The 24,937-nt window shown below is 34.8% G+C and overlaps 2 protein-coding genes across 2 annotated transcripts; both read right to left on the reverse strand.

Moving 5' to 3' along the window:
• Window positions 1-526: 526 nt before the first annotated feature.
• LOC306871100 (polyadenylate-binding protein-interacting protein 1-like) lies at window positions 527-8,607 on the reverse strand. Its single transcript, XM_079418791.1, has 11 exons — window positions 8,231-8,607; window positions 6,872-6,993; window positions 6,601-6,798; window positions 5,737-5,849; window positions 5,434-5,545; window positions 4,616-4,741; window positions 4,255-4,361; window positions 3,784-3,901; window positions 3,619-3,673; window positions 3,213-3,291; window positions 527-1,846 (listed from the first exon to the last, which is right to left on the reverse strand). The coding sequence occupies exons 1-11, from the start codon at window positions 8,373-8,375 to the stop codon at window positions 1,756-1,758; spliced, it is 1,266 nt and encodes a 421-aa protein (XP_079274917.1). The 5' UTR covers window positions 8,376-8,607; the 3' UTR covers window positions 527-1,755.
• Window positions 8,608-9,619: 1,012 nt separating this feature from the next.
• On the reverse strand, window positions 9,620-23,957 carry mybbp1a (MYB binding protein (P160) 1a). The gene is made up of 27 exons (XM_079419456.1): window positions 23,704-23,957; window positions 23,108-23,203; window positions 22,937-23,020; window positions 22,765-22,839; window positions 22,527-22,634; window positions 21,623-21,813; window positions 20,791-20,958; window positions 19,702-19,819; window positions 19,113-19,402; window positions 18,283-18,393; window positions 18,055-18,180; window positions 17,690-17,896; window positions 17,451-17,559; window positions 15,934-16,021; window positions 15,685-15,848; window positions 14,723-14,854; window positions 14,474-14,605; window positions 14,168-14,341; window positions 13,325-13,482; window positions 12,943-13,077; window positions 12,726-12,807; window positions 12,512-12,643; window positions 11,780-11,848; window positions 11,533-11,646; window positions 11,097-11,195; window positions 10,879-11,003; window positions 9,620-10,217 (listed from the first exon to the last, which is right to left on the reverse strand). The coding sequence occupies exons 1-27, from the start codon at window positions 23,896-23,898 to the stop codon at window positions 9,872-9,874; spliced, it is 3,828 nt and encodes a 1,275-aa protein (XP_079275582.1). The 5' UTR covers window positions 23,899-23,957; the 3' UTR covers window positions 9,620-9,871.
• Between the last annotated feature and the right edge of the window lie 980 nt (window positions 23,958-24,937).

Here is a 24,937-nt window from a genome sequence, read left to right on the forward strand (position 1 = left end):
CATCATAACGTGAAAAAAAACTCCTCGAAAATTGAATTTTATGTTGATTGTAATGATTTTTATAAGCTGAACCAAACTGTACAATATTATTATGAACGTCTTTATTAATTAAACCATACTCGGATAAAAACGTAGGGATGTCAGTGCCCAGGTGATCCGTTTCTTTGAAAGAACTGTTCAAAAGAACCGATTTGCAGAAATGACTCGGACTTCCCGTCTCTAGTTGCCATGGTGCAAGTTTTCGCGGTTTTATGAAGAGAATGACGCTGATTGGAGGAATCACTTCTTCTGCAGTATTGTGCAGTATTCCTTCATCGCCCCCTTGCTGCGAAGATTCGACTCCGGCACAAGCCGAGGTAAATATGAGATGGTTTGAGTTCATCTCACGAAAAAATATGCTTAATTTTTTATTTTATTTCACATACAATTAATTAAAATGACGCCGGTATTAGAACACACAAATATACGTAAGTAGAAATAACATGAAGCCGATATTAACATTGTTAATATTTAATTTTTATATTATATTATGCTAAATATGATTTGCTTTGTCTTTTTATTTTTGTATTATTTTGGAGCAAATTACCGGGAACCCTTCATCACCTTTGCATTTAAACAAATGTTTACCGAATATCAGTTTTTTAATAAAGGTATTGAACAGTCTATATGATCACTGATGAATTTCACGTTTTGTTTTGTTTTTAACTTCCTAAATCCCAATTTAGTTTCGTCTATTTTTTCAGTTTTTTTTCAAGTTTTACAAAAGCCATAAATTAAGGTCATGGTTAATTTTTATCTTACACTGACCTAAAACAGGCTTTATTTCACTGGTCAACAGGGGATTCTACGCTTGAAAGGGTTAACAGATTGCACAAGTTGGACAGCATCTCATCTAACAATTCATTAAATGGAAGAAAAAAAATCAGGACTAACAAAGAGCTCAGATCCCTTGGATTCCTATGAAATGCAAAGAGACCGTGTTTTTATAAAGATTTATTGCAGGCAAACAATGCAGTAAATAATATTTACAGCTATAGTAAAATAAACATTCCTTTATATGGGATCCATGAGATGCTGGTTATGAGAAATGTTCTGAAATCACAGTGGCGGATGAATCTGTATTAACTCCCAAACCTGCTCTGAGCTTTTCCTCAAAATTGATACGCTTGACATGTGGAAACTTTATTCCTGCATTCCAAAAACCAAACGGGTTCGTTTTTCTTCAAACATGTGCATAAATTGAAAATCTAAAAAGGTTTGAGGAGAATCTGAATAAAAGGAAGAACAGAAAAAAAATGTGTATTTTCTTAAAACGTTTTGTGTCTTTCTCCCTGTGCTCTTCAACTCTACATGGCAAAGCCTTGAGGAGTAAAATGCAAAACCCAGTTTCTCCAACATTTAGTTGGATATTGAGCAGTTAGTTTGGAAACAAACCACACTTACACTTGATGATGCTACTCTTCGGCTCACATTAAAATCTCACTGCAAACTTTTTTGGGGTTTTTGACAAATCAGAACATGCATAAAATAAACCTCAAATACCAAACCAATGGCAACTCGATGGCCTGACGGACTTGCCAATTATGCTGCATTACAACTAAACAGTAATCCCAGCCATTAAATCCAGTGACATTATAGCCAAGAAGTGCTTGTTGAGAAATCAAACGAAAATCAACCGAAACGTTCTTGGTTTTTCCTGCTCTGAAACATTCCAGCTGGTCGGGTATGGCATCAACGTGACCATCTCACAGTCTCTCATTTCTTTCTTTTTGCGTCCGACTCCATGCAAAACTTCTCAAACGCCTCCTCGATCTCCGGATCCATTTCATCTTCATCACTGCAGAAGCTGCAACATAGAAGCATTCCTTCATTATAAGTGCATTTATAAGTGCATGGAAGCTTGTTTCCCACCACAGGATGAAAAAAAAGTAATTGTGGCTTTTTATCTTAAAATTCTAACTTTTGTTTCCACACCTTTCTAAGTTTATACCTCACAATTCTGACTTTTTTTCTCCTTGCAAATCAGAGTAATATATATATATATACATACCGTATATATACACTCCAATATATATAGAGAGAGCGAGAGAGAGATCTCACAATTTTGAATTTGAAATCAAAACTGTAAAAGATCAACTCGACATTGAGATATAAACTCACAATTGCAAGAAAAAAAAAGTCAGAATTGTGATATAAAAACACTTGTGAGACATGAACTCAGAACTGCAAGAAAAGAGTAAAAAAATTGGTTTATGTCAGAATTGTAAGAAAAAAGTCTGAATTGTGACGTCACATTCACCTTTTTCAAATTTGCAACTGTGTATTAAAAAACAAAAAAGTGTTGCAAATTAAAAATGGAAAGTGTAACTGTCACAATTCTGACTTTTTTCTGTTATCTTATATTGATTACAGAAAGTACTTCTATTCAGCAAAGATGCATTAAAATAATTATAGCTTCTGAAAATTCAGCTATTCTTACTGTAATATTACAGTATTTACTGTATTATTAATCAAATAAATGCAGCCATGGTGAGCATAAGAGTCCTTTTAAATATATGAAAAATGTATACAAGCAAAAGCTTTTATTATTTATATTTACATTAACTTTTCCTTGAATCTGTGCATTTGTCTAAATCATCAACATTATGAATAAACTACAAATAAACTATGAATTTCTGATTATGTTCATGCATTCCTTTATTTTAAGTGGCTTATTTCAACTGTTTCTCATACTACATACTGTACTGAACACAGAAAGTTCTTTTAAAACTCATCACATGAATTACAGTCTCCCCCTGTTGGCTTTGTTAACTGCTCACGGCCAAATCCAATGGGCTGAAGACTATGCTGAATAAGCCCCCCTCTCTCCCTGGACTGCTGACTTCACCAAAATGTGCTCTTTGACTCCCCCCAGCATCATTATGAAGAGGACAATTACTGGAGTTTGAGCAGAGGGGACGGTCACACCAGGGTTATTAAAGTTAACTAAAACCATAAATAACATTGTTACTTGAAATTAAAAAAATAAATAAAAAAATCTAATTTAATTCATGTACTAAAATAACTAAAAATGAATGAAACCTACATAGCTATAATTAAAAAACGAAAACTAATAAAAATGAAAGCTATGAAAATAAAATGAATTCAAAACATTAATTAAAAATTATATAGTATCTCAGTTGCAAAGCAAACAAAACTTTGGATATTCTTACGAATCATTTCCATTCTCTTCATATGCATCAGGGAAGTAGTCTTCTCTGTCTAGAATCTCCTGGTATTTGTCCGAGTATTCTGTGGTGGGGGAAAAACAAAACAGAGGATCGATAAGCAGAATAGTAGATTATTAATAAATACAGTAATTATTCATATTCAAAATAAATAAATAGTCCTGACGTTATGGTAACGAGAATAAATAAATAAATGGTGAAAATAAATAAATTAAAATATATTTAATTTTATGAAAAAAAATAAGTCTTAACAGTCCTAAAACATGCTTGCTTTCTTTCCCTTAAAATGTAGTTTCTGATTTTCTTTTGATTTTAAACCCGATCATGATTTTGCGACATTCGCCCGCTTAATAAAACACAAGTAAGTCTGTGGGTCGCTGCCGACACTCACCAGGATCCGCTGCTGTGAAAGGCGTCCCATCTGCTGTGTAGAAGGTTGGTTCATTCTGAGAAGCAAAACCATGACAGGAACACATTAAAACATTAATACAGCCACAGATGACATATTTTAATCCAAACCTCATTAAATAAATTTGATTTCTTTGGCATTGCGCACCATAAAGTAGTTGGGGTCATTGTCAGGTGTAGCGTCACTGCTCACAGCGGCTGTGTGAACTCGACCCCAGTTACTGGACCGCACCTCCACCAGTTTCAACAGCATCTGCTTGACATCTCTACAACCGCACACATACAGTAAACATCAATAAACACAGATACAGTACAGCTCAACAATATAAGAGCCGTCTCTCTGACAGTGATATTCAGAAACAAAGCAACGATTTCCAGCATCATGAGCAGAAACAAATGTTCAAAAGCTTTATAAAAAAGTACAATAATGAATAGGAGTGCAAACAGTGCTCAATACTCCATTACATTGTACAGTATCACTGAATACTATTATAGTTTTATTGATATTTTTAAACAAAAAAAAGTTTTTTGTTGTATTTTGCCATTTGGCATAGTTTTAGTTATCTATAATTACTGGGACATTTCCAAAAGTTACCGAACCGCTGCCCGACTCACTCACCGGCTACATCTGGCATCCAGCAGAATGTCTCCAATCCTCTTGATTACCTCATCCATGTCTGACTGGCCTTTCTCCTTCCATGTGTCTTCCAGAATGGAACCACTCAGCTTGTCAAATACAGTAAAACAATGCTAGTCAACACCAACAGTGTAGCATTGCATTATTATCTGAAGATTCATTTCATTTCAGTGCTTTGAGCTGCCGGGCAATTTCAAAGTCTTTATGTCAGAACTACTATCACTAATGGTCTTATGTTGAGTCCTGAGGTCACTTGATAACTCCCACAGACTTGCTCTGACATTTGCTCTGAAACAGTACCATTTAGTGGATTTGCAGTGTGCAAGAAGAGAATACTTCAAACCTTGAGTAATTTGACAGCACACATTAGGTTGGGGTCATCTGGGTGAGAGAATAATGCGTTCAAAAGATCCTTTAGCGCTCCCAGTAAGACATTAGCTCGCCCGGGTGTGTCCTTTCCACTTTTGATCTGAAACATATTAAAGAATTTAAGAATTGTAGTAGCTCATATTTTTTGGAAACAATAAAAATACAGCTCTGACATTTGAATTCAAGCAGATACATATGTTAGAATTTATACACGATTATACAAAGGAATAGATATACAGGGTTCTTATTGGTTTAGACTTTAACATTACATAATTTGCTCAAAAATAGCAGGTCAAGCTCTTCTGTTGGGTTTATTTTGTAATGATGACTGGCTGAAAATATATGTTATTATAAATTCACTTATAATTTTTGTTCATTTAAATAAATCTGAAATAAAAGAATAACTAAATAAATTATTTTGACTTGGCAACTAACTGAAATACGTTTTAGTTGAAGCAATAAAATGACTAATTTGGAAATAAAAAACAAACTTATAATTAAAATAAATAAATGAAAAAGTAATAATTACAATGAACGAAAAAGCAACAAAACTACAAACTAAAAAATTTACTAAAATTAATACGAAAACTGAAAATATCAAAACCATAATATATAAATAAGACTGTACATTACTTCGTCATCAGACAGCTTTACAAAACAAATAAGTACAGGATTAGATGGATATAAATATTGATTTATATTAGTTATTAGACTGTATTCCAGAGAGCTATGTAATAATCCTATTTGTTATATTTTGTGGTATTAAGTGAAAAGCACTGGAAGTGGACTGACCTCCAGGTTAAGGTAAAGCTCCCCCAGAAACAGCACATAAGAGTGAAACCTTTTCTGGGTGTCTGGATCTCCTCTCACGGCCAGCTCCCTCTGCTCATACTCAGTTCGACACCTACACAAACACACAGAATGGAGTTACAAGATAAATGAAACTAACAAAAATGAGCCTAAATGAAACTGAAAGTAAAGGCTAACATGGAAAAGGGAAGAAACTATTGACTTTAAGAACCAAATGTCAAGCCACTTTTAGGAAACTCCCAGAAATGGGTACTTGGGCGTCACATTGCTAAACCTGAAATGTACCTCTTCAGCATCAGCTGTCTGAAGTTACCGCTGGCTGGACTGAGGCGGATGTGATGAGACAGATGGTTACAGAGCCGCGCTCCCGTGTAGGCAAAGTTAAGGATAGTCGTGGACTGTGGAAAACAAATGTGGGATGGCTTTCATTGCATTCATCTTAATAATAACTGCTAAATTTATTATGTTTTGTTTAGGGCTGTACAGACACGGATTAAAAATGGTACCACAGTAATATTTAGCAAAGTTCAATTCTGCTATTTGGTTTGAAAATCAATACAGTACAGATGCATGATTTGAAAATGAACCATTAGTTGACCAATTATAAAATTTACTTTTTAAAATAATAATACCCAAGGTGTTACAGAGACCGTCTCAGGTTACATGTATGCTTTCACAACAGACAATAAGCATGCAAAACTTAAAAAAAGCCACAATTTATAATTAGATTACAGTTCATGCTGCTGAATTCAGCTTTGTGTCATGATTTATATTTCAGATTATCCATATTTGTGTATGTCCACTTAAGAAATGAATAAAGAGAGTAATATGCATAATATTATTTAGAAATAAAATAATAATAATTACATGAACTTATAATATGGACTGTACATTGTTAGTTTGTTAGACAGCTATAAATACAAATATATATTGACTTATTTATGTAGTAAATGATTCATTTATATTTGTTATTAGATTTGCAATAATCATAGTTGTAGTAATAAGTGAAAAGTGAATCAATTGTGAATAAAAAAATGTTTTCAAACATCAAAAAGCGCGGGGCCCGGTGTGTCCGCACCAGTTGCACCACCCAAAGGACGGCCCTGGTTCCCACACAGATGCATTATTAGAGACTCGTCAGAAGCGCACCTGTACGTAGATGAGCTCTACCAGCTCCTGCAGAATCTCCTCTGTAGTGACATAGCCGTTCAGCATATCTGTGATGTAATCGATTTCTGACTCGAAGGACCCTGGAGATGAGTTCAGATGGCTTACGAAATCCTGAACAAAATCAGCCAATGAGGGCTCGGCATAGTATCCTTCAGATTCATCGGAGTATGCATCATCCTAAAATGAGAGAACATTAGACTAATACCACAGTAAATTCACAGCGTTTTAAAAAAGAGCCACATGGACTCACCTGGAAGGATGGATAACAGCCTGGGACAAACTCAGGTGCAGTGGCAGACAGTTTGGAGTTTTTCACAAGCGAATCTGCAGCACTGCTGCTATTGTGCCCTGAAGGAATGGGCGATTTGCTCTCTGGAAGATGGAGCGATGATTGGCATTAATGTTAAACATCTGTACCCACTATACACAGTAATTCCATTTTTTTTTTGTTATTGCATAGTTTTTTTACTAGTAGTCAAAAATGGGAGAAACAGTAATAATAAAGAACAAGCAGCTATGTCCACACATTAGACTTGTAGTGTAGATACAGAAGCAACCTGTCAAGATGACTCGACTTCTCCACTCAGGTCACATGACAGATTTGGCCAGATTAGCAATCTAGCCCACTAACTGCTGGTTACAATTTAACTGGCTCTAATTCATGCATTCCAGTAAAAGTCAACCCATCTATCTATCTATGCATTTATCTATCCAAACATCCACTCATTAATTTCTGCATCCATCCACTCACGCATCTATCATATATCTACCCGTCTTTACATCCATCTATTCATTCATGCATCCATCTATTCATTCATGCATCCATCTAATAACAAAATACATCTAAAATAGCAAGATGTGGTGGAAACTGTTAAAATGGTTGATGTGCTTTGTATTCTACCTATCCATTCATGCATCTATCTATCTATCTATCTATCTATCTATCTATCTATCTATCCATCTATCAAATTAATATAAAATTGCCCAATGTGGTGGAAACTATGGTTAAAAAGGTTGATGTGTTTTGTACTCCATCCATTCATGCATTTATCCATCCACCCATCTTTGAATCTATCTATCTCTCCATCGATCTATCTGGCTGTCTGTTTGTCTCTAGCTGGCTATATATCTATAGTCAGCTTTACTGAAATGTTAAAAATAAGTTTCACATTGTCAAATCTTTAGTAACTTCATATATTTGCACATAAACATTGACCCCATGTATGTGTTCAGGTATTTCTACTCCCATTGTTAAAAAGGAGCTTTTTGCCTTACCCAAGCATTAACATATTTCTCTATATTTTATGCTTGTATACGAAGATATTTACACACACATAAACATAAACGTGTATGTATATCGTGATAACTTGCATCTAAACAGTGACTAGCATTAACGGTCATCGACTGAAGTCACTCCTCCACAGGATAATTAAACCAAATGTTCTGCTTTTTATAACCGAGGGTGTCACAAATGGAGGACTGGACAAAAAAAGGACTAGGAATTGTGTGTATATCCCCCTCAAAAACCTCTGACACCATTAGCTACTTCGCAGAGACAGTTATTAGCGGACTAGCATGTCAGCTAGCAGTGAACTGTAGGTTACTTCACCTGCGCTGCAGTCAGACACCGGAGGAGACGTGCGCGGCTGTCTGAGCCGCTCTCCCTGGCTAAACACCGAACCTCTGTTGTCTCCAGTCTCGGATGAGGATGAGGAAGAGGATGGTGGTGTGCTGCTGCTGCTGTTGTTGTTCATGATCTTCGTCTCGCTGATCTCCCCGTCCGATCACAACTGCCTGTCGTCACACGGATCAGATCTCAGTGGGCCGCTGAACACTACACTCTACAGTCTGCTTCTCACTTTCATGTTTACTATTTCTGTCTCTGGCATGTGTCCCTCTGTTAAAGCACTAATCACTTCCTCAGTCATTCTACAGAAACACCAGCTGATCAGAGGAGCACTGCCATCTATTGGAAATATTGTCATCATAGAGAAATGCAGTAATTCATGGCTTCGCAAACAGTTGTGGGATATTCTACGCTTTACTTTGGCATTAAAACTATAGTTTGAAACTAAAAATACTACAGTTATGCATTTTACATAAATATAGTACAAAAATAAATAAATTCAAAGTTGCTTAACCTTGATTTCATTCATTATTACAGCATGTTGGGAACTTTTTTTAGACATGAACACAATTTAAAACTTTGTTTTTTTTTAGAAACAAACATCAAAATTAAACGTTTATAAAATTGTACATAAATAAAACTACTGTAAAAATAGTAACAAGATGACCTAGACTCTCAAGATCCACTTTCCTGCAGAGTTTAGCTCCAAGCTGCCTGTATCTTTCTAGAGACCCCGAAGACCTTGATCAGCTTGCTCAGGTGTGTTTGATTAGGGCTGGAGCTAAACCCTGACCTAGTCTGTTACTCATCTAGTTTGGCACTAAATGCTATTTTGTAGCATCATATAATATTGTAATATTAACTAAATAATTTTTTTAGTTTCTTTAATTGGCAAGTACTTGCTTTTGTCATTTTATTATTTTTAATAGTTCTATTTAACTTAAAAAAAAGTGTTTAAATGTTTAAGTTTTTAAACTTATATATGATCAAAAACTTAAAATATTACCATAAAACTAAAATATTTTATCGAACAAAAGTTCACTGATCAATATGTATTTCCCATAAATTAAAAAATGAGCAAAGCTGGCAAATTGATTTAACATTACAATGCATGTTAAAATGATAAAATGCAACAAAATTATTCCCATCATGCTGTAGAAAGGGTCTAAATTATATGATCTCTTGGGTGTCACAATTTTAATGAATGTTAACAGGGGAGCACACAAAATGTTGGATACTGAAATGTAATATTGGTTGTTAATTCCCATTTGTGTTAGATGTATAGTTTTACAGCGTAACTTGAACACCTCTTCAAGTAATGTTCGTGACTGCTGCACACATTGTACTTTGCAAAAACACTGAAACCACACATTACGAATAAAACACCTTTTAGTATTTCATCTACTGCTTTTACAAAAATGGTCTCATGCAAGTAATCACAAACAGGCAAATAATACAGATTTCTGAACCAATAAAAGTTTCTCTCTTCACACTGGCTAATTTCTCTGAACAGATTTGCTCTTGCTGAAATCAGCAGATTTCTGAAGGCCAGGCCCAGAGTTAGGGCTGCAGAGGACAAACAGTAACCCTCTACAGAATAACGTCTGTAATCAGTCAAATCAATTATTTCCCATCAGCTTCCTGTTGTTTCTTTTTCTTCTTCTTGTTTTGTTGCTGCGGTGTTTTGGCTTTCTTTGCGGCCGGCTGATTTTGTGTCTCCTCTACTTCTCCTCCCTTCTGTTTCCTTTTCTTGTTTTTCTTCTTGTTCTTCTTCTTTCCCTCCTCTCCTGATGCCGCTGACGCTCCTTCAGCAGTTTCTGTGGAGGCTGGCGTCTCTTTTCCCTCCAGGACCGTGGGCTTCTTACGGTTCTTGCGTTTCTTCGTCTCAGGAAGGAACCCCTTCTTCTTCTTCGTGGTCTCTTCTGTCTGCTCTGCCTCAACTTTTTTCACCTTTTCAATCTTTGGCTTTCTAAAATAAAGCAAGGAATAGAGACATTAAAGACAGGTTCATTATTAGTTAAATTTGCTGGAAATTGTTTAATACTTCTAATAAAAAAAAACTACTTTTAGTATGTCCATGCATTTCACTATTTTTGTCCATTTTGATTGATGAACACAATCCAAAATATGATTATTCATAGCAAACAAATTATGAGTCTTACATAAAACATGTAAGAAAGATTTAGGAAATTAACGTTTATTTAGCAAGGATGGATTAAACTGATTAAATCTGACAGTAAGGATTATTATAATATTACAACAGAATTCAAATAAACGTTGTTCTTTTGAACTTTGTATTCATCGAAGAATCCGGGAAAAATATTTAGCACATTTTCCACAAAAATATTAAGCAACAACTGTTTTCAACATTAATAATAGTAAATGTTTCTTGAGCAGCAAATCAGTATATTAAAATGATTTCTGAAGGATCATGTGACACTGAAGACGCTGAAAATTCAGCTTTGCATCACAGAAATACACAATATTACCGTTTTAATTATTTTATATCAAATAAATGCAGCCTTGGTGAGCCTAAGAAACTTTTTTTTCCAAATTTCTGAATGGTATTTAAGCATACACATACACATTTAAAATTATAAATCAAACCGCATTTGAATAACGCGACTCACAGAATGCCAAATAACTTCATGACGCTCCAGTACATGTCCTCCAGCTGTCCTGGTTTCTGCAGGCTTCCTTCAGTGTTCATGGACTTGAGAACTTTCTGAAGGAGCTCCAGATTAACTGCCATCTTCTGCTCAGAAAGAATCAAAAGTGGGGGTTTAACACACTCACTCGAGAATACCTTGTAAAAGCAGAAGGTTTAGTAAAAACATCAATTCATTACCTGATTGTGAACAGATCTGACAAGATGCTGACTGAGCTCTAGAGCCTTGACTATCTTCTCACGAACCATTTTATTCTTACACTGCATACCTTCAAAACTCTGGAAGAAAGGGACATATTTTAGTATAAATATTATATACACACACACACAGTCAAAAAAAATATTAATTTATATTGGTAATGTAAAGTGAATTTAAACATAAGACTACAAGCCATCGTGATCTATTAATTATTTAAAAAATATTTGTATTATTTCTTAAACTAACTTATGTTACATTATTAAAAAACAACACAATTTTTAAATAACTAATATTTAATAATAGCTATCAATTTGTATCAATATTAATAATATTTGCAAATTAATTTCAGTGGAATTGGTGCCAACTACTGATGTAGTTTCAACAGTGCTGACTATTATTAACTGGTGAAAATTCTACCTTGGCGAGTTGGTCCACAACTTTCTGATGCAGCTCAGTTCCCTGGGCATCAGACATCAGGTTCTTCACGTCTTTAGACTGCAGGGCCCTGAGCACCATGAGACATGCCTGACCCTGAAACAACCAGACAAAACAAACACACTTTAGACGGTACATTATAGTTCAAGTATCCAGTAACTGATTATACATCAAACTATTCATGAGCTGCTCCATTACACTATGACACAGATGGATCAGCTTCATTTACCTGCTGATGTTCTCTCACTCCAGCAGTGATGTTCTCCACAGCCGTGTCCAGGAGGTTCACACACAACACCTTCAAACACAACTCAAACCGATCAGTTACGGCCCATTAACTGCTTTCATGACATAGAGACGACATTTTTACATTTTCAAGAAAACTTGAGTGTTTTTCAGTGCATGACTTACCACTACCACGTCAGGACATTAATGTGAGGTTTAATCAACGTTACTAATACTTTTCCCTGTACTAATATAATTCCCTAACCAAGTGTGAGCAATAGAAATACTCAAATTGGCCAAATCAAAACTCACTAACTTTGAGCTGTTTATATAACTACCTTTATACAGAGCTGAACGATTAATCTAAATAAAATTATACATGGCAATATGGCTTTGTGTGATTACCAAATCATAAAAGCTGTGATTTATGTAACCAAGTCAGTCTGGGTTGCTTATTACATGCATTTGGGAAAACAAAATAAGGACATTAATGCAATTGTTCTGAAAAATGATTAAATGTCATTGCTATTATTAAATACAATAAACATTTTTTACAATAAAACTATTACAACAGTAATATTTCTTATTTTGTTTAATATTTTAATAATCATTATTATTTTGTAGAATGCAATTGCCATTAGAGAAAAACTCAATTCGATTTTTTCCCCTGATCATTCGATCCAATACCTTTAAAATAGTACTGATATTATTCACTACTGAAGTGGTTTTGACTCACAGGGAATCTGCTGAAGAGGTCGATGAACATGGCTCCAGTGAGAGGGCTTTTCCTCTTCATCATGAAAGATGTCAACGCATTTCTGAAGCAAGTCGTGACCCTCTCAACATCCACTTTACCCATAAGCCTCAGCTGTGATCAACAGAAAAGTCACTTTATGAACCTCAGTACTTAAAGATTATCAGCAGTGTGTCTATTTATGATGGTAGTTTACCTCTGCCGGTGTTGACGGTGCGTTTGCCGAGTCCTGTTCACTCACAACGCCTCTTAACACCTTCAGCACATAGAGAGCAGCACTACAAAACAATAACAATGTGATTTAAAGACACAAACACATCGAAAACATAAGCAATAATCATAAACGAGTTTGTATACTGCAAGTAGATGTTTTGTATTTTTTCCTGCAACATAAAAATCGCAGAAGTCCTCACCTGAAGTAGTACAGAGACACAGAAGTGTCTGTCAGTTTCTGGGCTCGACCAATCAGACGCTCAAGCATTTCATGAAGCTCCACCTCCCGTCCGTCGATTTCCCTGCAGTAATACTTCGCACGACAGAGTCGATTCCTGCCAATCAGAGACCGAGTGACAAACTATGAGAATTAAACAAATCTTTCTACAGAAAGAAAAGGTCAAATTAGCAGCATAAAAATTTGAAGTTTCCTGTATTTAAAATAAACACTAGATGAAATACTGACACGTTTTAGTACTAAAATGATAAAAAATTGAAATAAAAGCTATTCTGAAATATTAAAAGATATAAAATCTCAATACATACTTTAAAAGTATATAACACTAAAATAGCACTGCTCACCTGAAGATGTCTGCAGCCTTGCGCAGGAAGTCCTGCTCCTGTTGGCTGGTTTCAGAGCTCATCCCGTTCTCGATCACGCTGAGCAGCGGTTCCACCATCCCAAGAACCAGAGAGCTGCTCCCCTGTTTGCTCAAGAACATCTCCACCATGTCCAGTACCTGACAACAACACACCAAATGACTTAAATCAGCCTCTGAGAGACAAAACCTGCATATTTTATTCCAAAATCCATTAGTCACTAATCAGTTTTAAGGAAGCCCTGAATAACTAGACAGGTTTCAGATTCACCTGACCGCAATTGGACATGCTTACAAAATATGTAAATGTTGCTAAAAAAAAACAAAGTCATCTTTGTGACTGTATATAGCTGTAGTGACGGAGAGTTTTACTGTGCAAACTGTCAAAAAGCACACCATTTATTTAGAATTAATAATTAAAATATATGCCAAGATTTTAAAATAGAAATAAAGAAAATTGAATATTAATTAAATACACAAATAGTCTAAATATTAACAAATAAAAACTAAAATAGTCTAAATATTAAAGGGATAGTTCACCAAAAATGAAAATTCTGCCATCATTTACTCCCCCTCAAGTAATTCCAAACCTGTATGAACGTCTTTGTTCTGGGTGAACTATCCCTTTAAATACATGTACATACACACAAACACCCTGGAAGTTCTACTTCATTTGATACTTTACAATAAAATAATAATTCAATATAATTTGATTAACTATCAATTCATTTGTTCAATATGAGAACTACAACTAACTTAAAACAATACATCTCTTCAAAAATTATAGATAATACTAGATAAAAATAAATGAGAAACAGCCCCATACTTTAATCTTGAAGTCCCGAACGAGGACCTTTTCTTTGCGCAGTCTGTCCTTCTCGTCTTTTTTGGCTTGGATCTTTTTCTTCTGCTCCAGGAAGAGAGTAGCCAGGCTTCCGTCCAGCTTCATCATGTCTGCATCATCCAGTTCCTCTTCATCACTGCCATCCTCTTCAGTGGCCTAAACAAGAAGAACAGAACATCAGCTACTACTGATTCACACTTTGTGTTATCGGAGTTTTCTGGAAGTCTCAAATCATCCTGCAGATTTCACACTGGAATGAAAGGTGAAAATTCATTTCTTTGTTCATACCAGAGCTTTCTGACCCTGCAGAACCTTCATCAAATCCAACCGGAAGTTCTGATCCACCTCTCCTCCTTCATCCATGGCTTCTTCATCATCATCATCATCATCAGAGGAAGAGGAATCAGAACCCTCTTCATCCTTATGAAATTAAAAAAAGAGAAAAGGGAAACATTTGAAATTTACAGAATTAGATGCAATAAATCAACAGAATTTATTCAGTTTGATGGCATGAATATTCATAAAGGTCAGTCTCACCTCCTCATCACCTTCTTCATCATCATCATCATCTCGCTCTTCCTCCTCTTTATGTTTTCTCTTTTTCTCTTTCACCTTCTCATCAGTCACCATAACGCCGCTTTCATCCTCATCCTTGTTGGGGTCTAGGACCTAAAAATCAACAAGAAATCAAAACAGACCCTATGTGCTTTTGAAATAAATGATCCGTGTCTCGTGATGCATGAATAATCACTTGTACATTCTTTTAAAAATGTAAATAAATCACACCTACGTGGGTGGCCAAATGAAAATTAACCAATAATATCAGCTTAACATCCACGATCTAATCAAATCCTAATTTCCTCCCTAATTTAGTTCTTGAAGTCTCTACTAACGAGTTAATGAGTGGAATCAGATGTGTTAGATAAGGGAGACAAACAAAAGATGCAGGGCAGGGGGGCCTCCAGGACAGGTTTGAGAAGCACTGCTCTGGGGTATTCAGTTTCACTCAGAAATGTCACATTATGGAAGCTGGATAAAACTGAACATGTGCAGTTATGACATCAATTCATAATAAACTGCACTAGTAAGGAAATGAAGCCGCAGCTGTTTTAAGACAAAATCTTACAATTTAAACTTGTTAGAAAGTATAAAGATATGTTTTTGCATACTGAAATAAAGCTAAAATTATATATTATTATATTGTAAAATATATATATATATATATATATATATATATATATATATATATATTAGATGAATAGCTTAAAAAGTGTATAGATTTTAAATGTTGTCTTGGCAAATAACTGAAAAAAATTAAGCTGAAGAACTAACTAAATAAACAAATGAATTCTAAATAGAAATATTAAAAATGCACATTTACTAAAATAATCTAATACTAAAATAAAAACTAAAAATAGAAGCTAATTCAAAATATTCATATCATATTAGTATATAAATAATACTAAAACAGCACTGTTGATTAGTCAGCAGTCTCTTACGTTCAGGATGGAGCTGAGAGCTTCTTGTGTGAGGTGAGGACAGATACGACTAAACACAGCTTTACACACACTGCGAATGAGTCGACTGGGCTGAGACAGGAGCGACAGCAGGATCTCAACAACCACCTCCACCCAGAGCGGCTCCTCAGCACAGCTCTTGCCATCTGTAACACACACACACCATTTACTGCATCATCGAGCTAGAACAATAGATTACAAATAAAAAAAAAAACATTAAATCCAACTTACTCGCTTTCTTCTTTTTAGATTTCTTAGCCTGAGCTTTCTCCACGCAGGTCCGCAAATCATTCAACAGCTCCAAACTTTCATCTGGAGCCTGGAGCGAGGAAAGAAAAACAACATTTATGTTAAGATCACAAAAGTCTTTAGCACTTTATGAAATTATTTCAATCAATCATATTTGTGACCCTGGACCACAAAACCAGTCATACGTTTCAATTTTTCAAAATTGAGATTTATACATCATCTGAAAGCTGAATAAATAAGCTTTGAGATATGTGGTTTGTTAGGATCGGACAATATTTGGCAGAGATACAACTATTTGAAAATCTGGAATCTGAGGGTGCAAAAAAATCTAAATACTAAGAAAATTGCCTTTAAAGTTGTCCAAATGAAGTTCTTAGCAATGCATATTACTAATCAAAAATGAAGTTTTAAAATATTTACAGTAGGAAATTTACAAAATATCTTCATGGAACATGATCTTTACTTAATAACCTAACGATTTTTGGCATAAAAGAAAAATGGTCAAAAATTGACCCAAACAATGTTTTTTGGCTATTGCTACAAATAAACCCCAGCGACTTAAGACTGCTTTTGTGCTCCAGGGTCACATTTAATCAATTTTATTTGGAATAGGAATGTAAAGCATGTGATTGTGATTTCCAACAAAAATTTTCAACCAGCAAAGTTAACAGGCTTTAAAGTCTGTATAATGTCAATTCTGAGAATTGTTTGTAATCATTAGAAATGGATTGCTGAAACATGTTACAAAGACTGTGAAGTGAAACTATGTAGTACTTAATTGTGGAGTTAGACCGTTAAACAATTTCACCATTTTCGTAATCAGGATTTTTTTGGGGGCGGGGCTAAATCATGACTCGATGACGCAATCGAGCCACTGAGCACGGCCCCTTCCCGTGAGTGGGCGTGGTTTCAGTGCTGCCAGTGGACACGCCCCCAGCGTTTGAGAGCAGAGAATACTGCTTAATTTTGATACATTATTTTATTTGCTTGGTGTCTTTTTTAGCATTCAAATTTGGCTGGGTGGTTAATAACACATTTTTCTGTGGTGTGACAAATGCAGAACACACATTTAATATTGACTTTACACGGTACAAAGTCCTCCCCGTGCCCAACTAGGGTAAGCCATCTAAAAAATATATTAGATACACAAACAAATGGCTGCAAAAAGTGATTCAAATACTTCAGGTTACACCTCACCAATTTATTTTATTTAAAAAAAATAACAACAATAATTTATAATATTAACAATAAGTAGTTTTAATCTTTATAATTTTTTGTGTAATTGTGTAAATTCATGCATTTGGTAGATGCTTTTATCCAAAGCAACTTGCATTGCATTCAAAGTACGCATTTTATGGGTATATGACCTTGGTATTTCTAGCACCTGCTCTACTTTAAGAGCTTCAGAAATAGTCATTATGAAGATCTGATAATTAATTTGATTATTTCTGCTTTTTGAAAAAATAAGAACTAAAAAAAAAGTATTAGAAGAATCAAACCTTGAACATCTGAATCCCAACGAGAAGGAAGAGGTGCTGAAATGCCGTGTGTTCAGGTGAAGAAGACTTCTTTGCTTTTTTCCTCAAGGCCTCCACTGATTCCAGCATACTAAATACATACAACATACAAAATCACTAAAAAGAGCATTTGAGAGGCAGTCCATCTCCCTCATCTTTCTTATTTACATTTCATAATGTGGAAAACAGCTTTAAGAGTAGTGTTTTGCAGGATATATCACCTGTCCCAGCCCTGCCTCTGCTTTGGACTGAGGGTCTGAACGCTCTGGAGGCATTTGCTCTGGTTGAGCAGCATGGTGGCGTACTGGACCAGACAGTAGATCCACATGCTTCCATCAGCTTTAACACCCAGAATCCTCCTGGAGTTCAGCCTCTCCGCCTCAGGAGAATCACCCAACACAGCCATTGAGTTCAGGCCCTGCAGAAGGCTGGAGGAGATGAAGTATATACTTCATTTAATTATATTTATTCTTAATTATTTTTCATTTAATAACAAATTTAACTTGTTTCATTCAAATCAAATAATTTATGACAGATTTATTTTTTTAATTTAAATGACAAAATTTGACTGATAAGTTTTATTGACCCGTAGAAGGCTGAAGAGATGGTGGCTCGTGTTTGTTGATCTATGGGCACCGAGAGAGCCTGCATCGTCTCAGGGATTTCTGGAGTGGGTTTCTTCACATCAAAGAAGGCGTGGAAGAAAATAAACCTAGAGAAGAAGGACAAAGCATCACGGTACCGTTGATTCATATCAGAGTCGCCGCCGCAAGAGTCATGTAGAGACCGTTAGCGAAATCTAAAGATGAGTTACCTAGCCATTTTCATGACAAGACCCTCCTCTTTCTTAATCTGATGGTTTTCCACGATGAAACAGAGGCGAGGAACGATCCATTTACGAAACCTGGCAACACAGCTCTCACTCCTACAGCAAGAAATAAACACAGAATAAATGTGAAATTAGCATGAGAGGGAAAATGCCTGCAGATGACAAAAATAATTAACACTGTAATATGTATAAATGATTAATTACTAAACAAATGATCTCGATTACAAATTAATCTTGGTAATCTCATCATATAATTTAATGAAAACTTATTTATATAAAAAATATATATTTTATGTAAATGCTAAATTCTTATTGTATTTATTGTTTGATATAAAATAATTATTAACATTCATTTATATATTATTATTACTACAACAATTATTAAAATTATTATTAAAGTATAAATTAATATAGAAATATTATTATTGTATTTATTGTGTATATTAATCATTTTTGTATTTATATAATCGAGAAATAATACAACTACATCTACACATATACATATATATATATATATATATATATATATATATATACACACACATACAAAGTATAAAATAATATATAAAATTTGAATTATGTTGTTGTATTATGTATAAATATTATTACCATTATTAGTGTACTGTATATAATAATTATTAATAATAGCAATCATTATTTTTATATAATAGTAATATAAATTTTTATAGACAAATCTTTTTAATATCATTACTGTACCATCATATGGTTTTACTCAAGTGAAAATTCTAAAACTTTTTTTTTTTTTTTTAAACCTCCATTCTTAATGATTCTGGGACAATCCAGTGTGAACTCACTCTACTTCAGACTCCTGTTTTCCTTTCTGTCTGCGGGTGCTGAAGTCAAGGCACTTCTCCAGCTGTGGCTTGCAGAAGGCCTCCATCAGCCACTCCACGTACTGCTGCAGCGCACTCAGATCCATGTGCTCCAGATCCTTCCAGGAGGACGGGATCACGGGGTAGCCCTGGTTAGTGAGCTGAGTGAAGCCGAGCGCCACGGCGAGCTGTTTGTCAGCGTCAGCGCAGCCCTGCATGAACTCACTCACGTACTTCTCCATCTCTGGAGCAAACTTGAATCGGTCTGCCAACTGAAGGGAGACACGCACAATAACCATACAATATTACGGCACAGGCTACATTCAGAATGGAATACTAGCCTATTGTACATTTAAGTACTTGCATAAATGTTTTAAACAGTAGTATGCTACATTGATGTCACATTATTTACATTTACATTTATTCATTTAGCTGACATTACATTATCTCATTATCTTTAATTCTAGTGATCACTAGATTTGTGTTAAATAAAACATTTTAAACTAAAAAAGTAATGTCAGCATTGACAGCCATCACGTGAAACATACACGTTACAAATATAAAGACAGACCTGTGCGGACAGCATGTGTTGACTGTAGGATCTTATCACATCACCGGACAGGACAAACTCAAGCTGAGGGACTGACAGCAGCGGCAGAGATGCTCCCAACAACCGGAAACTCAAATAACTGATCATAAAGAAAGAGAAAAGCATGCGTTTTGCTCATCATATTCTAATTGGTATTGTAACTATTCTTAAATTGAAAACAGTAAATATTTACACATGATTCCATTTTAACTCGCATGGATTTCTCTAGGCAATAAAATAAAAAAACTTTAACAATGTAATTTTAACATTTTAACAAAATGTGTTTATTATAAAATGTATTAAATAAATCTTAAATAAAATTAAACAAAAAAATAAACAACATATATACAAGAATAAAACACATTTTTAGAAAACATTTTAAAAAACTTAATAAAATTAACATCAGCAATGAATTGTATTTTAATAACATATTAAATAAAAAAAAATATTTTAAAGAAAAATAAACTAAAAGAAAACTAAATAAGTAAACTCACACTGAATAACTAAATAAATAATTTATACAACTTACAATATATTAAATTACATTTTAAACAAATATATACATACAAAAAAAAATTGTCTGTCTTTCTAACTGCTAACAGTTCAATTCTAAGACTCTGAAAACATCTTAAACAATTACGAAAAAAAAAGATGTCTGATGTTACTATGTGCAAAATAATTAAAATCAAATGCAGTGAAGAAATATCCAGGCGTGCCCATATATGGCTGAATATCAGACAGATAAATTATCAGGTAAAGGTTTGGTTAGGGCTGTGCAAATAATCAATTATCATGTGCATCTCATCAGTAAAGCCGGTTCTGTGATTAGTAGTAAATCTCCTTCACGTGCTTTCAGATGGAGCGGCATTTAATACACAGAGCCGTAGTTCACTGACAAGCTATATAAAATCATGTTCAAAATTGAACGCGATATTGCGTAGCTTGTCAGCGAAACACCGGCTCGGTGTAGTAAATGCCGCTCCATCTAAAAGCTTTACTGACTAGATGAGCATGATCATCGCATTCGATTATTTACACAGCCCTAGGTTTGGTTAAACATTTTCAACTCACTGTGTGGGACCAGGCATCTCTGACAGCATGCCTTTGATAATGGCTTCATTCCAGAACATCTCGAAGTTGTCCTCCCGCAGAGACGCCTGTAACAAGTCAAACGCGACTGGGGGCAGAATGTTGTCCTTCTTCACAGAGCGAGCAGCCATCTTTAAAACCTCCACCAGCCTGGAAGTACATATCAAAAGAGTTAATAAAACAACGAAGCACATAAAACACAAGCATGTTTTAACCTACCATGTGTAAAAAAATTTGTTTTTTCAAATAAAATCAACAAAGAAAATAAATAATAATTAAATTTTATCATTAATGAATAATTACATAGATTATTTCATATTATGAATTAATACTTTATGAGTTTTCTTACATATTTTATATTAGTGCTGTCAAACGATTAATCACATCCAAAATAAGTTTTTGTTTATATAATGTGTGTGCGCAGAGTATATATTTATTATGTACATATAAATACACACACAGTAAATAAAATATAAATTAAGAAAAAATTTACATTACAAATAAGGAAATTTTAATTTGAAAGTGAACTAATCCTTTAATCGCGATTAATCGTTTTACAGCAATAGTTTATATTTATATAATTTATAACCCATTTTAAAATACATTAAAGCTATTAAAATAAATAAAACCGACTTAAACTGACTAAATTAAAAGGAATTTAATCAATTAAAATAATGACCTAAAATAAATTTAAATAGATACATGCATACATAAAGTAATATAACAATTAATCATTATTTTTGCATATGTAAGAAGAAAACAAAGACAAAGCACACAGAGTAAGAAAGCAGAAAAGGGAGTCAGACACACTCACTTTGGCATGTTCTCTTTAGTAATGACTGCTGTGGTTCCCAATAGTTTCTTGAGTTTTTTGGGTTTGAGTACAGAGGGAAACTTCTGCATGGCCACCAGGAGGAGCTCCAGCTGCTCGGGAGTGTTGAGGGCAGAGGTCAGGTCAGACTGAAGGGCGCTCAGGAGCACCTCTTCAAACACATCCTTCGACGTCTATACAACAAAACACAGTGCATATGAAAATTCAAGAAAAGAGAGACAGTAAAAATCATCAACACAAATGAGAGTTTATCTGAATCCCAAACTCCAGTAATCTTTGTCCTTCAGAAATCATACTGATTCACTGCTTAAGAAACATTTCTTCTTATATAATGTTATACAATCTTATTATACAGTGTTGAAACTATTGTGCTGCTTAATATTTTATGGAAACGACGATACACTACCATTCAAAGGATACTGGGAAAAATGTTCAATATTGACATTAATAAAAATTAGCACTGGTAATAATTAATAATAATAATCCAGCACCTAACTGAAAGAAAATAGAATCATTTCTGAAGGATCATGTGAGCAGTGGAGTAATGAAGCTGAAAATTCAGCTTTGCATCACAGAAATAAATTACTTTTTAAAATATATTCATATAGAAAACAGTGTTTTTAAATTGTAAAAACATTTCACAAAATTACTGCTTTTATGGTCAAATAAATGGTGAGCATAAGAGACTTCTAAAAAAAAAAAAAACATTAAAAATTATACCTTTTTACTGGTAGTGTAAATTTGTTCACATAATATAATACAATATAAGACTTATAATAACTACTCATTATATACATATTATTTGTAATGCTACTCAAGCACCTCTTCACACACCTTTTTTAATGTCTATACAACAAAATGAAAGCAGGAATAGATCAGTAATCACCTCTGACAGGATGTCGACCATGGTTTTTCTGGGCAGGTCTCTCAGGTGTTCTCTGTAATGGGACAGACTCTGCAGGAGCTGCACACACTCCAACATAACCTGCGGCTCCTGAGAAACGATCATCAACACAAATCAGAGTTGATCTAAATCCCAATTAATATGCTAGATAATTAGTGCCTCCAGCTATTTTTGCTCATATAAAAGCAACAACACAACACTCTGAATCTGATTCTCTTACCTTATGCAGACGTGTGGACTGAGACAGGGCGAGCACCCCGAAGAAATTCCCAAATGCTGCATTTCTGATTAATTTCTGTCAAAAGAATTGATGCATGGCATGAAAAACCTTTGATTATAACAGAACGATGATTAGGATAATAAATAATTAGTGCTCCATGTGAAACCCTCACCTTTTTGGCTCTCCGGAGGTTGTGCTTTTCTTTGACGCTGTCTAGTGTGGATTTCAGTGAGATGTCCTCAAATACACTCAGCAGCTTCATACAGAAACAAATATTAATCATAAATATCTAATAACGGCTGCTACCAAAACTGTGAAGATACAGCTTGACTGGTTAAAATACCTGAGCGAGCGCAACGCTGTATCCTGAGCGAGCATCTTCTCTTGTGTGGGAGAGACCATCCACTAGTCTCTTCAGTGAATACTTCAACTCATCCGGCTAGAGGAAACACAGAAAGATAGAGAAAGCAAACACACATTTCTGACATGAATCTGAATCCACTGACTATCATACAAGGTCACATCTTTCATGCTTGATTCTTCAATTCATTATTTTTTTTTACTATCGTGTTAAAGCATTGGAAATGAGTTGCTCTGGTGGTCTCTCTCTTTGGTAATGGCAAATTAACTGTTCATAATTACAGTTCATAGGGAAAATACATGATAGAATAGATTTTAACTACTTATTAATATACATTAGTAAAACAAAATTAATTAAATGGACATAAAAGTTTCCATATCTGAAGAACTCTATACATACAGTACCACAGCTCCATTCAAGCCACGTGTTTATATCAACAACCAAAGTCGAGTGGATCACTGTTCAGATAATGCCAGATTATTACACCGGGTGATAAAACAGCACTAATAACTAGAACAACCATCTCTGATCAACAGTGATCCGGCAATATTAAAATGATCAGAGCTGGCACTCCATACCTTCTCGCTCTGCTTCAAGTGTTCAATCAAGTCCTCTATCGCTTTGAGGCGGATTTCTCGCTCGGGTTTCGCGATGTCCCAGAAGTAATCCAAGAACTGTCTGTTCTGTTTGAGGATGCCTTTAGCATCGGTGACTTTGGGTCTCACGCTGCTCTCCTCGATCTCTCCCATGTTTGACTGCATCACCGCAACCATGAGAGTGTGGCGCACACGTGGGGGAATCGCGAGGACGTCTTCTTCCAGGGTTACTTCCGCGCTGTGATTTCAAAATAAAAGTCTCAACATCATAAACTGAAGTCCGGCTCGGGTAGGAGAGCTGGCTCTTATAGCTCACATATTTTTTTTTATTTTTTTTTGCACCCTCAGATTCCAGATTTTCAAATAGTTGAATCTCGGCCAAATATTGTCCTATCCTAACAAACCATACATCAATGGAAAGTTATTTATTCAGCTTTCAGATGATGTATAAATCTCAATTTCGACAAATTGGTTTTGTGGTCCAGGGTCATAATTGCTAAACTGGGCTAAAATAGAAGGCTCCGAGTGATACTAAATGAAGAGCCAGCCTATCTGGAGTGCATATAAATATGAATATTAAGCTTGATATGTTTCATACATTGTATATCCGTCTGCTGTCGGATATTGTGTGCTACCCGCTCAGATTGTGCTACCTCCGTCTGTTTATTCAGCAGCATATAAATCTTTTTTTTTTTTTTTTTTTTAATTATTAGAGGTACAGAACGCCACACAGCAACTTTTCGGCATTGCACCAAGCAAAAATCAGTCGAAACCATCAAGATCAAGGGTTTTTTTTTGTTTTTGTAAGGGAAAAAAAGCATAAAAATAAGACTTTTATAATAATAATAAAAATTAATTACATTTAGCGCTTTTCTGCTTTTCTAAGCACTTAAAGCGCTCTACATTGTATCTCTCGTCCACCACCCGTTTTATGAAAACACTGAATAAAAAAAAACAAAGGCTATTTACACTAACTCCAGTCAACCAGTGTTCAAAAGACCCTCTTTTACATCAGTTTCAGTGAGGTGCATGACGCGATCGTCCCGAGTTCGAACCTGCCTTATTTTGTAGGATTTTTTTCTTTCTTTTCAAATCTCAGATCAAAGTAATTGAAAACAAAATAATTAGCAGTGCCTGTAAATCTTTAAAAAATATATATTTTATTGTATTAATATATATATGTATATTCTATATATCCTGCGATCCAACAGAGGAT

This window comes from Barbus barbus (genome assembly GCF_936440315.1).
Source record: "Barbus barbus genome assembly, chromosome: 6".
NCBI classification, from domain to species: Eukaryota; Metazoa; Chordata; class Actinopteri; order Cypriniformes; family Cyprinidae; genus Barbus; species Barbus barbus.

Excerpts from the sequence above, each read along its gene's own strand:
- LOC306871100 (XM_079418791.1), bottom strand. The coding sequence starts at position 8,375 with ATGAACAACAACAGCAGCAGCAGCACACCACCATCCTCTTCCTCATCC. Across the intron at positions 6,799-6,871 it reads GCTGTTATCCATCCTTCCAG|GATGATGCATACTCCGATGA; the intron begins GTGAGTCCATGT and ends CTCTCATTTTAG. Across the intron at positions 1,847-3,212 it reads GAAGAGAATGGAAATGATTC|CTTCTGCAGTGATGAAGATG; the intron begins GTAAGAATATCC and ends TCTATGTTGCAG.
- mybbp1a (XM_079419456.1), bottom strand. The coding sequence starts at position 23,898 with ATGGTTGCGGTGATGCAGTCAAACATGGGAGAGATCGAGGAGAGCAGC. Across the intron at positions 13,483-14,167 it reads TTCGGGACTTCAAGATTAAA|GTACTGGACATGGTGGAGAT; the intron begins GTATGGGGCTGT and ends TGTTGTTGTCAG. Across the intron at positions 12,808-12,942 it reads GTGTCTCTGTACTACTTCAG|TGCTGCTCTCTATGTGCTGA; the intron begins GTGAGGACTTCT and ends ATTGTTTTGTAG.